General features: G+C 45.3%; 1 protein-coding gene across 10 annotated transcripts in view; it reads right to left on the bottom strand.

Moving 5' to 3' along the window:
* The window catches only part of tns1b (tensin 1b), a 307,710-nt gene that overhangs the window by 29,152 nt on the left and 264,666 nt on the right, over window positions 1-13,892 (bottom strand). For 9 of the 10 annotated variants that reach the window (XM_056264007.1, XM_056264004.1, XM_056264009.1 and 6 more), the window contains 3 exons: window positions 11,556-12,998; window positions 6,047-6,231; window positions 5,800-5,938 (listed from right to left, as the gene is read on the bottom strand). In XM_056264007.1, the coding sequence (XP_056119982.1) occupies window positions 5,800-5,938; window positions 6,047-6,231; window positions 11,556-12,998 (1,767 nt within the window). The remainder of the gene's footprint in view (window positions 1-5,799; window positions 5,939-6,046; window positions 6,232-11,555; window positions 12,999-13,892) is intronic. The other variant, XM_056264008.1, reaches the window with a different exon arrangement.

Below are 13,892 nucleotides of genomic sequence, written 5' to 3' on the forward strand. Positions count from 1 at the left end.
GAAAGTCCATTATCATTAGCGTAGAGATGTATGAAGCACTGCTCACACTGAAGTCATTTTCAAACCCATGATCAACTTGAGCTTGAGCGAAATCGTCTCGGTTACGTATGTAACCCTAGTTCCCTGATAGGGAACGAGACGCTGCGTCAAACGCTGTGGGAACGCCCCTGCGTTGTGCGTCATGAAGCACGTATGGAATCAGCCCAATGGAGAGACGGAACGTCATAGGCGGGTGACGTCATCGACCAGGAAACTATAAAGCACCCCAAAAACACAAGCGCATCAGCTTCTGATAGGCCTGAAGGAGCGCTTAACGGGAATGCCGGGAGTATGGCAGAACGACGCAGCGTCTCGTTCCCTATCAGGGAACTAGGGTTACATACGTAACCGAGACGTTCCCTTTCAAGGGAACTTCGAGCTGCGTCAAACGCTGTGGGAACGCGAATACCCACGTCGCCATAGGAGCAAGTGACCGTCATGTGAGATCTAGCGCACAGCGGACGAGAGCACCTGCACAGTGAAGACCATCCAGTCGCATCACAAACCTCACTCAGGGAAACTCCTGACAATAAAGCTTTGGATGCAGCCATACTCCTAGTAGAGCGGGCTCGTACAGCCAAAGGTGAAGGCTGACCAGCCGACTCATAAGCAAGTGAGATAGCCTCGACCACCCACTTGCTCATTCTCTAATTAGACGCAGGACACCCTTTCCTGGGTGGCCCGAAACATACAAATAAATGTTCTGATTTCCTCCACAGGGCAGCTCTGTGGACATAAGCGTCTAACGCCCTCACTGGGCAGAGCAAATTAAGTTTCTCCTGGTCTGACGACAGAAATGGAGGAGGACAGAAAGCCTGCAGAACTGTAGGTCTAACAACATTAGTAGGGACCTTAGGAACATAACCTGGCCTAGGGTATAGAAAAGCCTTAACCATACCAGGCGAAAATTCCAGGCACGAACTGCTGGCCTCAGCCTCAAAGTGCCACGAAGGAAACGAGTTATAAGCGGGTGTCTCCCAAGAGAAACTCCACTGAAAGGGACGTGGTAAGCAGCCAGTGCCGCCACATACACCTTTAGTGTGGAGGGGGATAACCCTGTGGAGAAACGCTCCTGCAGGAATTCCAGCACTGCACCCACTGGGCAGTTAACTGGGTCCTACAGGTGTTCTCCATACCAAGAAGTGAAAAGTTTTCACTTCAAAGGCATATAGCTTCCTCGTGGATGGAGCTCTGGAGTGAAGGATGGTCTCAACAACCTCGGTTGAGAGACCGGAATCTAAGAGCTGGGCCCCCTCAGAGGCCAAGCCCACAGTTTCCATAACTCTGGGCGGGGGTGAAATATCATGCCGCCCGCCTGAGAGAGTAGATCCCTCCTGACCGGGAGCTCCAAAGGAGAGCCGTCCAGGAGAGAAACTAGGTCCGCAAACCATACTCGGGCCGGCCAGAACGGGGCTACTAATAGTAGGCTGACCCCGTCCCGGCGAACCCTCTCCAGAACTCCTGGTAGCAGAGCAATCGGGGGAAAAGCGTACAGACGTGACCTCGGCCACGGCTGCACATAGCGTCCAACCCCAGAGGGGCTGGATGAATGATGGAGAACCACAGACGACAGTGCGATATCTCCTTGGAAGCGAATAGGTCCGCCTCGGCGCGACCGAAACTCAACCAAAGGAGCTCCACCACCTCGGGGTGGAGTCTCCATTCCCCCGGCCTCGGCCCCTGCCTCGACAGAGAGTCCGCTACCACATTCAAATACCCAGGAAGATACATTGCTCTCAGTGATAGTAACTTCCCTAGGGACCACAGGAGGACCTGACGGGCCAACTTGTAAAGCCGGCGAGAGCGCAGGCCCCCCTGACGATTTAAATAAGAGACCACCGACGTGTTGTCTGACTGAACTAGCACATGATGACCTCTCAGGTCTGCTAGGAAGTGTTTCAGAGCCTGAAACACTGCCAACATCTCTAGACAATTTATATGCCGTGATAGATGATGGTCCTGCCACAGACCTTGGGCTGGACGACCACTCATGACCGCCCCCCACCCTGTGAGGGAAGCATCCATCGTTAGCTTTACGCGACGACAAAGAGCCCCCAGCACAGGATCTTTGGATAGGAACCAAGTTTCTTTCCACAAGACCAGAGCACGAAGGCAGCGCCGCGTGACTTTGATCGTGCGGAGTGGACTTCCCCTCGGGGAGAATCCCTTGGTCCTGGGCCACCACCGCAGCGGTCTCATGTACAACAGGCCAAGGTATAACGTTGGACACTGCTGCCATCAAACCCAACAGTTTCTGAAACTGCTTTACAGTGAGTAGCTGGCCTAGCTTTACTGTTTCAAGGCTGAAGAATCGAAGCGATGCGGGTGACCTAATCCCAAACAACGCCCAGAAAAGTGGTCTCCAGGGAAGGAGATAAACACTTTTCTTCGCGTTCAGCCTCAACCCCAACTTCCTGATATGCGCGAAGACGACATCTCGATGTCGAACCGCCATCTGCTCCATAAAGTACGGGGAGATAGCTAGACCGAACGGAAGAACCCTATATTGGAATGCCTCGCCCCCGAAGGCAAACCTCAGGAACTTCCTGTGTTGTGGAAGTACGGAAATGTGGAAGTAAGCGTCCTTTAGATCTATCGTGACAAACCAGCCCTCGGACCTGATTTGTGACACGACCTGCTTGATAGTGAGCATCTGAATTGAGCTTCCCTACCGAGCGATTTTATAGGCGCAAATCTAAAATTGGACGCAACCCCCCATCCTACTTTGGAACGATGAAATATCGGTTGTAATAACCTAGCTCCAAACTGGGAGGAGGAACCCGTTCTATAGCCCCCTTTTGAAGGAGCATTTTCACCTCTTGTTCCATTACCAGAGCCTGCTCGGGGCCCACACTATGGGCAGAACCCCTCTGAGTTTCGGTGGACGACACCTAAATTGGATCGCATAACCTCTTACTACTGTCTGCAGGACCCACTGAGATATTATTGGAAGGCTTTTCCACTCTGCCAAACAAATTCTACTAAGGGTACCAGTCTCTCGAGACTGGTCTCTGGTGTAATTTGAGCAGCAAACACAGCGCCCTGTAACGGCGCACCGGCAGGGAACAACTGGTTTGACCGCTCTGAGACCCTCCTCAGAGGGAGCGAGCGTCCCTCGGGAAAGCACTCGCTGGGACCGTCTACGCCCCGGCATGAAGGCGGGGTTGGCAGAACGGGCCCCTGAGGGCACCGAGGAAGAATGGGCACCGTAAAAAGAGGTGAACACCTTTCTCCCTCGATGGGGACCACCCTCAGTGTCAGAGGCAGCGAGCGTCCCTCGGGAAAGCGCTCGCCAGGACCGTCTGCGCCCCGGCATGAAGGCGGGGTTGGCAGAACGGGCCCCTGAGGGCACCGAGGAAGAATGGGCACCGTAAAAAGAGGTGAACACCTTTCTCCCTCGATGGGGACCACCCTCAGTGTCAGAGGCGGCGAGCGTCCCTCGGGAAAGCGCTCGCCAGGACCGTCTGCGCCCCGGCATGAAGGCGGGGTTGGCAGAACGGGCCCCTGAGGGCACCGAGGAAGAATGGGCACCGTAAAAAGAGGTGAACACCTTTCTCCTTCGGTGGGGACCGCCCTCAGCATAGCCAATATAACTGTCCTCAAACCAGTTCTATTGCTTTTTTTTTTTTTTTTATTATATATATATATTTTATATATATATTATATTATATTTATTTTTCAAAAAGCTTTGGCTGAGAGTGCCGCGTCTGGTCCCACTGTCCAGCAGGGGGAGCGCGAGACGCGATACTCTGCTTTGCTGCGCCTATGCGATGAGCTCGTGAACGGCCGGGGCTGCTCCCGCCCAGCAGCCCCGTGGACGTGAACTTTTAATGGAAGAAACCTTTTAAAAGCTGCTGCCTGCTTCTTTTCTTCCTGAAATTATCAATGACAGTATTAACTAACTCACTGAATAAACCCGCAGGGGAGAGAGGATCATCTAAAAGAAAGCTTTCTCTTTCTGTTTCATGTTGGAAAAAATAATTTTACCACAAATCGGCAGCCTGACGCAGTCCTCGAACCACGTCAGTACTGCCTCCTCACTCACGCTCACGTCCTTTAGCAAATCAGCCTGGTATGCCTGCAATATAGACATTGTATGCAGACACGACGCAGCCTGACCTGCCGCCAAATACACTTTACAAAGCCGAAATATTTCATAATGGCTTGGAAGGTAATGCCGGTGCTTTGAATGACAATGCAGCCTCGGAAGAGAGATAGCTCGCAAGCGTCTCTTCTACCCGCGGCAAAGCGCCGTCTTTTCTTTTCAAAAACCTAGCCCCCGCTAAATCTGAATATGTGAATGATTGGGGGCTAAAATTATATCAGAAGCCTGCTTCTTCCATAATCTCGACACCTCAGTATGGAGATCATGAAAAAACGGCAAGCACCGGCATGGAGGTTGCACACGGGAAGGGAGAAATCTTTCACCTAACTTAGATTTAATAACAGACTCCTGCCTAGCCACTGGCCACTCAATGCTTAGTTTTGATACAGCTCGAGTGAGAACCTCCTTGAGCTCTTCGCTTTCGGGAGTGTTAGGTGGCGAGTCCTCCACATCTCCCTCGTCAATACTGCTATTTTTATCTCCTAGTTTTTATAACTAACGTTAGATAGTTGCAGTACTGGTGCCTCAGCCCGGGCGGAAGAAACCGCAGAGCGTGCTTCCAAACCGGGCTGAGACACTGGATCTAACAGGTAAAGGCAGAGATAAGGCAGAGCCCGTCTCTAACCCCGCTGAAAGATCCATTTGCGATCCCCACGATAAGCGTCGCCGCTCAGCCTCGGCAGAAGCGGGACTCGAACCGCGGGGAGCGCGCACCGAGCACTCTCCTCAAAGAGCGCCCGGCGGGAGCGGAGCGTCCATAAAGGCAGACGCTCGCAATGCTCGCAGCCAGCCCCCTCGAGAGCTGACTGGGCATAATGCACTCCCAAACAAACAACACAAAGAACGTGTGTATCCCCGCCCGTTAGATAGCGCGAGCAGGGAGGAACACACTTCTTAAATGCCGTTCGCTCGCCATAGTCTCTCATACAAAATTGTTTGTGTGGTGTAAATGTGATAACTCCTGCCTAGCAAATACTAAAGACAGACACAGTGTTTACATTCAGACAGATTCACATATAGCGCGACTGAAGGCACAGAAGCTGATGCGCTTGTGTTTTTGGGGTGCTTTATAGTTTCCTGGTCGATGACGTCACCCGCCTATGACGTTCCGTCTCTCCATTGGGCTGATTCCATACGTGCTTCATGACGCACAACGCAGGGGCGTTCCCACAGCGTTTGACGCAGCTCGAAGTTCCCTTGAAAGGGAACAACTTGGTAAACATTTGTACCCTTACACAAAATTCCCAATTGCAAGGATTCTGATTGGAATGCCTGTATTTTGCCCAGCAATGGTAAATGTGACCACACCTTTAGAATCTGTAATAATCATGCTCCCTATGTTCTGGAACAGCATTTGTGTTAAAAGCACACCTACAGTATGATGCTGCCTATGTAGGCAGTTCACTAGGTTTAGAAACACTGCCACTATATAAACCGCAAGTGTTACTCTAAAAACTATACAATACAAATAGCATCCAAATGGATGACAGTTTGACTTCTTGCTCTGTTTACACTTTGAATTTAGAATGTTTTCCAGATAAAATCAAAATGAACAGAACCAACATTCAGCGATGGCTGTGACCCTTTTAAAGAGTTGACAGAGGAAGTGATTTTACAGCTCTATGGCGCCCTCCTCCTCCAACAGGGAAACTTACTCAGGTTGAAGTAAGGGGTTTGTGGCGAGACAGGGAAGGCAGGGGTTTGGGGTAGGGCCTCACCACCAACGAACGGAGGGGGGCTGACGGGACCCCCATCCATTTCCTCAAATGCTTCTCTGTAGCTATGCATGTGTCTCTGGAGAAAGAAGGACAGGTGGACACATATCCATATACAAATACATCCACATTTATTTCTGAGATTAATACTGGGAAAAATGCAAATATGTCCATTCAGTTGGTCTACCTCCTTGGGCCGTCCCCCAGGGTTCAGAGCAATCGTATTGGCCAGCTCGGGTGAGATGCAACGAATGGGGGAGCGGACCGAGCTTCCTCGGGTTGGGCTCTCATCTTGGGAAAGGCCCTCACTGGTAGTCCGGCACCATCCAGGAACTGAAGCCTCGTCTGGTGACATTTCACCAAACTGAACTCCTTCCAAGAAAATAAATACATGACATCATCTCTAACAGATAACTATTAGGGCCTGCAGAAGAACATTCATCACACTTTAAATTAAGAAATATCCAAATGTCAGAATTAACTCTCTGTCAAAACCTGCACTGACGTCCAATACGCACCACATTAAAGCCTGTTGGAGCTACAAACAATGTTCTCATTCAAACAGCCTAGATTACAAAAAGCTGGAATATTAGAGAAACTCAGTGGAATTAAAGGGTAGTGTGCACTTCTGGATAAAGCTCTGGAACTGCCTCAAAGCAATTCTCAAGCCTATTTCATCACGTTCTGTTTGATACAAAGAGATGACGGTGTAAATGAAACTGGATTTGTGTAAGTCTTCTCTAGTAGGAAAGGAAAAACAGAGAACAGAAATGGATAACTGAAGACGTTTGGTAACTAAAAGCAAATGAAATGCATCTCAATTCATTCATTTAACTTGTTTTCTATGACACACATCACTATTATTGTTGTCTTAAGAATATATTTAAAAAGTCATTCAATAACAAAAAAATGTAGCATAAAAAAATTGCCCAATTTGTTAAATGTAAAATAGCCTACTCTAAAACAGTAGTTGAAAATAAGCATGATGTTCACACTGTTATCCATTAAGTGAACATATGCAATCTAAATAAAACTAATTAAAATATTTTCATTTTGATATAAGTCATTAGCTTAGTGACATGCTAATACCAAACTCCATAGAAAGTGTGAGTAAAATCTCCAGTATGCTTTGCGTGGGTTGCTAGGCAGTTAGTGTTGGGGGGGGGGGGGGGGGGGGGGGGGGGGGGGGGGGGGGCAAGTGTTTCTCTTGTAGGAAGGGAACGATAGGAAATAGAAATGACTAAGATGAAATGAAACCATGAACATGAATGATACCTAAAAAACCTGCTACTGCTACTTTTCAATAGAATGCATTAAAGGAGTCATATCAAGAGATTTGAACATCATGGAGAATGTTTTGACTCTTTTGATATTCGCAACCATCCCAAACACCCTAACAACTCCCTAGAAACCACTCGAAACACTAGCAACCACAGAAGAATGTTAAAACAGAAAACCAGAATAGCAACCACATAGCAACACAGAAAAAATAATTTGAGAGTCTTTAAATTTCTCTTCAGTAGGGGGGTGTGCACTAGGCTTAAGCAAAGCTATTTCACAATTTACTGTTAACTTACAGATAAGGAAAAAGTATGTACAGTCACACACAGTTTTAAGACCATTTAACTGGACTCAGTTTGAGACATAGCAAAGCATTAATACATTCTGGTGGGAGTGAGTGGAATATCTCGGAAACCGGGCAACCGGCTGAGCAAAATATTTACTAGCTCCCTGAGCGCGGCCTACGATTAATACGTTTGGTCAGACCTTCAGACCATCAGAACCTCACGTGCGCTGGGAAACAACTTGAGAGAGATTGACCACTTCCACTTCTGGACTAGTGGCCACCCTTGTTCTTAAACATGACGTTAGCCAGACGCTCTGACACCCAGGCTGCGTTTAAACGGCTTCTGGGGTTCTGCCCACAAAACAAGCCTTTCAGAACAATAGAGTAGTGATGTCACAAAGGGAGGGGTCTTCAAGAGGACGCTCACACTCCATCTGCAATCTATTAGCATGCCTGGATGAGATTCATGCGGTTTCTACGACAATGTCAAACATGCGGATTCCAAAACTGACTGGTCTGGGAAGCGATGAATCCAGCGCTTGGATGTGCTGAGATATCATATGGTGTATATCCCCGAGTGTCACTTCAGACAAGGTCGGGAGAGGAAACATGCAAAACAGATGTAGTACGCCAGATCTACAGCTGTGCATGACAAACTGTGCTGTTACCTTAGTGATCACACTGTCTTAATAGATTCAAGCTGCTGTAACTGAGGAACTGATTATGTTTTTTTAATCAGAGAAGCCATCATTTAAACCAAACAAACACTATTAGATTCAGAATGTTTAATGAAAGAAGTAAAATACACTAAAAGGCTTAAGTAGCATTAATATGCACCAATATAACAATATAAACAAGAATGTTTACTGTACCTACCTAATATCTTCCTACCTAATAATTCATGAGTACATTCTGAGTGATTACGACAAATATATAGTTGAATCTTATTAACGGATTCACTGCATTGTTGTGTAAAATAACTAAAATTATTACAAATGATTTTTGTTAATAATATAAGATAAAAAACTAGTATAAATATATACTAAGATAATATACATATATATATATATATATATATATATATATAAAGGATAAAAGACCCATGAGAGAAAAGTTTATTCTTTTCCTGGCATAGCTTACTCCTTTCTAAACCTCATGTATTCAGCATGAGGTGAATGAGATATCTACACAGAGAAGCAGGACTGCTCTTTTTCTCTCCATAGTGTTGTTAATGCCATTGTTATATCTGTAATGGGTTGGATCAGACTCAGGAGAAGTCCAAGACAAACATTCATCCTGGTAACTGGCTACCGAACACAGCCTGCATGGGCCCACGAACGGGACCGAAGGCAGTCAGTGTACTAGACGTTTACTCCCTAGTGGCAGATAAGGATGGTATAATGGTCTCCAGACTCAGAGAGGATTTATTACCCTTTGTCCTTCATCTAAATGCTAAAACAGAGGTAAAGAAGAGTCCTTGAATGAAGCCAGTGTCTGTTCGCCTTGGTATTGTTCTCCAGGTCTGGCAGACTGGATCTTGTGACATGGGCTCAGTTGATCCAGACAGACTGGCCTTTGTCCTGCTGCAGTGTAACTTTAACTCGACACATAATACAAATGCAATTTGTTTGTAGAGGTCACCTAGCACAAAGGAGCAAACTAAAGCTTTTACTACTGTTAACTGTTATTCCACCCAAACAAGGTGAAAAAAAATCCAGCACAGGTTAGTGGTTAAGGAAGAGGGTTAACACAGTAAGGAGAGAAATAAAAAGAGAAAACATAGTAAAAGAAATAAATGACAAATAGGAAAAGGGACTTCATTTTTTCTAATAACTATTGCCTCCTACAGTTTATTCCTTAGGTAGATAGTTCTACCAAAAATGTATATTGTGTCATTATTTACTCATACTCTGGTCGAAATCTGTATGGCTTTTTTTCTATGTGGAAGACAAAAGATATTTCTATGATTGTTTTAACTGTTTTTGTCGATAAAGCCATGACAAATGAAAGTAAATGGTCTTTCATTACATGAAAAAAAAAACACTGAGACAAAAACAAATCTTCAAAATATATTTAAAATGTCTAAAATGTTCTGCAAAAGAAAGTCATCCATTTTCATATTTTTTTTTTTAACTATGCCTTAATATTTACTTTAGTTTACACTTTTTATTTTATTTTTATTACAATTTTATTTTATTTATCATCCAATTAGAATTTAGTCACAATGGTTTGTAATAATAATATTGCAGATAACCTAAACACGTTTTATAAAAGCAAGTACTCTCACTGAAGTAAACAAGAGCGAGGAAAGATAGGGGGCGAAAGCGAGAGAGAACCGAGATATAGCACACAACCACACAACATGCAGAGGTGTTATGAGTTAATGTTAATGGAGGCACAGTGCATCAGAGGACCAACCGCTGAAGGAGAAAGAGCGGCGGCGTTGGCCGAGCTCAGGAATGCTCTGTCTATCACTGATGACTCGGATACGAGCAGTGTACTCTGCACACCACCGGGAAGAGGAGGAGGAGGAATGATGGACCATGTCAGGAAGTAAAGGAAGAAGGTGAAGAGGAGGAAGGGAAGGCGGAAGTGATGATGGGACGGGTGTTCCACAAACAGGATAAACATAAGAGGATGAGAGGAGAAAGAGGGTGGGGGAGAGAAAACATTAGCACATGTCAAGCTAGCATATTGCTAATGGCAAATGGCTTGAATCAAATATGGGCGATCGGTAGGAGCTAGGCAACATAGCTAAAAAATTTTTTAAAAACTTGCAAATAAATTATGCATTTTATTGCACAGTCCTAACATGTAGTATATGTTTGCCTTAACTGCGGTAAGTACGATAAACACACTCTATCTGTGGGGTCACACTGCGAATGGTAAATGTAGACAAAGTGTTCCCTAATTCCAGATAGTGACACGTCTGATAACCAAATCCCAATACTAGATACTGAGAGCTCTTCAAACAGTGTGGCAAGAGCTTGTGTCAAGAGCTAGGACTCAATGTAAGGTTACAAAGTAAGAGAGCAGCTTCCTCCTCTTGCTGTCCTTCCCATTACTGGAACACTTATCTATGCCGAGTCAACAATACTACTAAGCATTGGTCTGCAATAAAACCGAAACAGAGCTGACTAGTTTTGTCCATGAGAGCCTTATCCAAGTTGTTTCCTCTCAGGTTTAATGTTGGTTTCCTGCAGCATGCGACCTTCAACACCTGTCTGATGCTTCTTAAACATCCATTTTGTAAGATATTAAAGATAAAGGCGGCATATTCACTGTAACACCTGTACTGTACAACCACTAGGCGGCAACAGTGAGCCCAGAGTCAATGCATCGTTCCTCATTCCAATAACAATGTTTTACATTAATGTTTTTGACAGACATTTAGGATTAGATGAAAGTGTATATGCTGTTTATGATGTTTTTGGTTGTAGGATCCATCAGCAGTATGTGATCGACTTAGTAATACATCTGTAATTTAAACTCAACATCGCAAAAACCTAAACAACTCATGGTGAATTTAGCATGCAACAAAACAAGATTGGTTCAACAAACAACTCGAATGTGCTGGCATTATTCTAAAACCATCACAAGGGAAAAACCTAGGCTTCCAGGAAAATCGTTTTAAACTTTCAAGCTGAACAGATAATGTTAACATAAAAAAAGAGCACTGCCGTATAACAGCCCTCAGTTGTTTGGGCACCTCTCCAGATGTAATGTACAAATGTTCGGTTTTGGCTTGGCACAAAACAGAAATGCGGTCTGATATTGAGTCTTAAGCCAGAAGCACTTTGGACAAAGCTTTCTTTGTGATCTCACGGTGCTTATGTCAACGCCAACAAAGAAACTCCACCAAAAAAGGCACCGCCTTGAGTGTAAAAGACAAGCTCAACTCATGCACTCAAGACAGGCATGGAAATGTTTTCCTTTAATATATTTCCCTTGATAAATTGTTTCAATTTGCATTTTGTATACATAAAAATATGCAGGAGTAATGTAGCCTAATGGTTCAAAATCTTGGCTGGTTACTGCCCATGGGTTGATCTAAAAACACTATTGTACCTTTGAGCAAGTAAATGGATTCTGAAAGTGTTAAAAGAGGTATTTTAAAGGTTGCTCTTACCAGCTACACGGTGAGCTACAAGACCATCCAATTTGTAGTTGGCATCTTCTGGTTCAGACTCTTTGGGCAGAGGGGATGAGGATGTAGAGTAGCTACACTGGGTCTCCTGGGGCTCAGGGGACTGGGATGTGGTACTTGAGGGGTAAATGTTGAGGGGTTTTAACTGAAGAACTCCAAAGGTGGAGGAAGGCACTGTGGACCTGGACATGGGAGCTTGACCTTCTGCCTCAGAAGGGAATGCAGCATGCTGGGATATGGCTGTGGGTCTCTGCTGGTTCATGTTGGGTTGTGGAGGTTCTGTGGCTACCTGTTGAAATGCATATGGGTATCCAGCCAAAGTGGCCCCTCCACGGTCATGAATGGCTGCGTCAGCCTGGTAGGATGGCCGTGCCTGGGTTTGAGAGAAAGACGGCTGGGTGGTGACTACACCACCTTCTCCAGTTGGGGCACTATGGGACTTGGGGACTTGAGTAAGTGCTGGGTCAAGGTCCAGCATCAGCATGTTGAGGGCCTCAATGGACTGTTCAATTTCTTGTTGAGATGCCATAGGAGGGAACTCTGGAAGGCTGTGGGATTCTAGTACAGGGTTAAATGTGACCCCATCTGTGACTGGGACCTCAGGAACACCATATTGTTGCCACACATTCAATCCCCTCTGCACTGCATCCCTACTGCTCGTTGTGCGTGTGGGAGCTCTGGGCATGGATTTCTGCTCCATGGTCGGATTTGTCCCTAATGATTGAGACCGGTAGATGTTGCCATTCTGGTTGGTGTTGCCACTAGAGACCCCCAAGTGCTCCTGGACAGATGAGGAGCTGTGAACTCTGGGCTCAGGCATTTTCTCTTGGACACCCTTGTCCAAGTAGGGCACATCTTGTCCATTAATAACCGTCTCCGACTGGTAGTATAGATCCGCTGGAGTTGCTCTGCCCTCAAATGACGAGAGGGTTCCGAGACTGTCCACACTGTTCCCTTCCTGGCTGTTGGGCAGGTCATCATCAAGTATATCTGTCTCTCTATCTATGTTGTTGTGTCCGTTGACGTGAACCTGGGCAGGGACGAGGTGTAGGACTCCTCCGCCTCCGCTGCCAGAGCTGCTTTGGTAACCTATCCGATGCATTGGTGCTTCCAAACCACTGAGCAACTGGTCTAGCTCCTGTTTTTCCTCTGGGCTTAGGGGCTGGGAGGACGGCTGACTCACCAAGGTCGGCTGATGGCTGGCTTCATCTGTGCGGTCGGTCTTGATGGAAGCAGTGGAGTTGCCAGAGTCACTGCTTACAGACAAGGCATGGTCAACTGGTGGTAGAGTCTGGTCTACAGCAGGTAAAGCATGATCGACAGCAGCTGGGAGACCATTAGTTGTGACCACTCCCTCCAAAGACTCTTTCTTCCGAACCTTAGCGTAGAGACTACCATCCAATGGACCTTCTGTGTGAATAACGTCTGTAGAAGACAAAAAGAAAAACGGAATGCTTTAATGAGTTCAGCTATTTCATATATAGATATAAAAGCAATAAGCCGATTCACATTGTGCCTAAGAACACCAAGTTATATCAGGTTAATTTGTACATTTATGTGTTACATTACTTAATTATACTATTAGGTCCTACCAGCTAATGAAGTTCTAGCTAGCAAAATCATGCATTGGCATGGTAAATAACAAATACTCATTGAGGGCAAAAAAAGTAGCATTCAGCCCATTCTTTATGTATGCGGACATAGCAAAAGCTATACTCTTCACTACAATGGTAAAACAACATGACAAAATGCATTCTAAATCCCAACATATCTGGACATTAAACACTATTGCAGTTTAAAAAACATTGTTCTTATCTTATTAACACTTACAGTAGCACTACATTTCAACATTTCTTCTACCCAATCAAGTCCCATGCAAAGCATTCTGGGAACTACTATTCTCTTGCCCAGTTTCAGTTAAAGTTAACCCAAAAACAAATGTTGTATTGGGCCATATTTACTTTTTTTTTGTATGGACAGTAAACATTGAGATAAAATATATGCTTTTGTCTTGCACAGAAGACAGACATGTATACAGGTTTGGAAACAGTGAGTAAATGATGAAAGAATTTTCATTTTTGGGTGAACTATCCCTTAAATGGCACCAAAAGTAGTCTTTATTGGAGAAAATGATGCCAAACCCTTATTTGTAGTGGACTACTGAGATACTTGATTGTTTTTAAACCATGTAAACACTTATGAAGTGAGCACTCAGAATATGTAAAAACAAGCAACTTTTTGAAAGTCATATAAAGTATTCTCTCCTAAAACATGCACGTGCATCTACACATGCTCTGAATGGCAGCTCCACCTCGTGCA

Source organism: Rhinichthys klamathensis, unplaced genomic scaffold (assembly GCF_029890125.1).
Source record: "Rhinichthys klamathensis goyatoka isolate OS25496 unplaced genomic scaffold, OSU_Roscu_1.1 h1tg000212l_1, whole genome shotgun sequence".
NCBI classification, from domain to species: domain Eukaryota; kingdom Metazoa; phylum Chordata; class Actinopteri; order Cypriniformes; family Leuciscidae; genus Rhinichthys; species Rhinichthys klamathensis.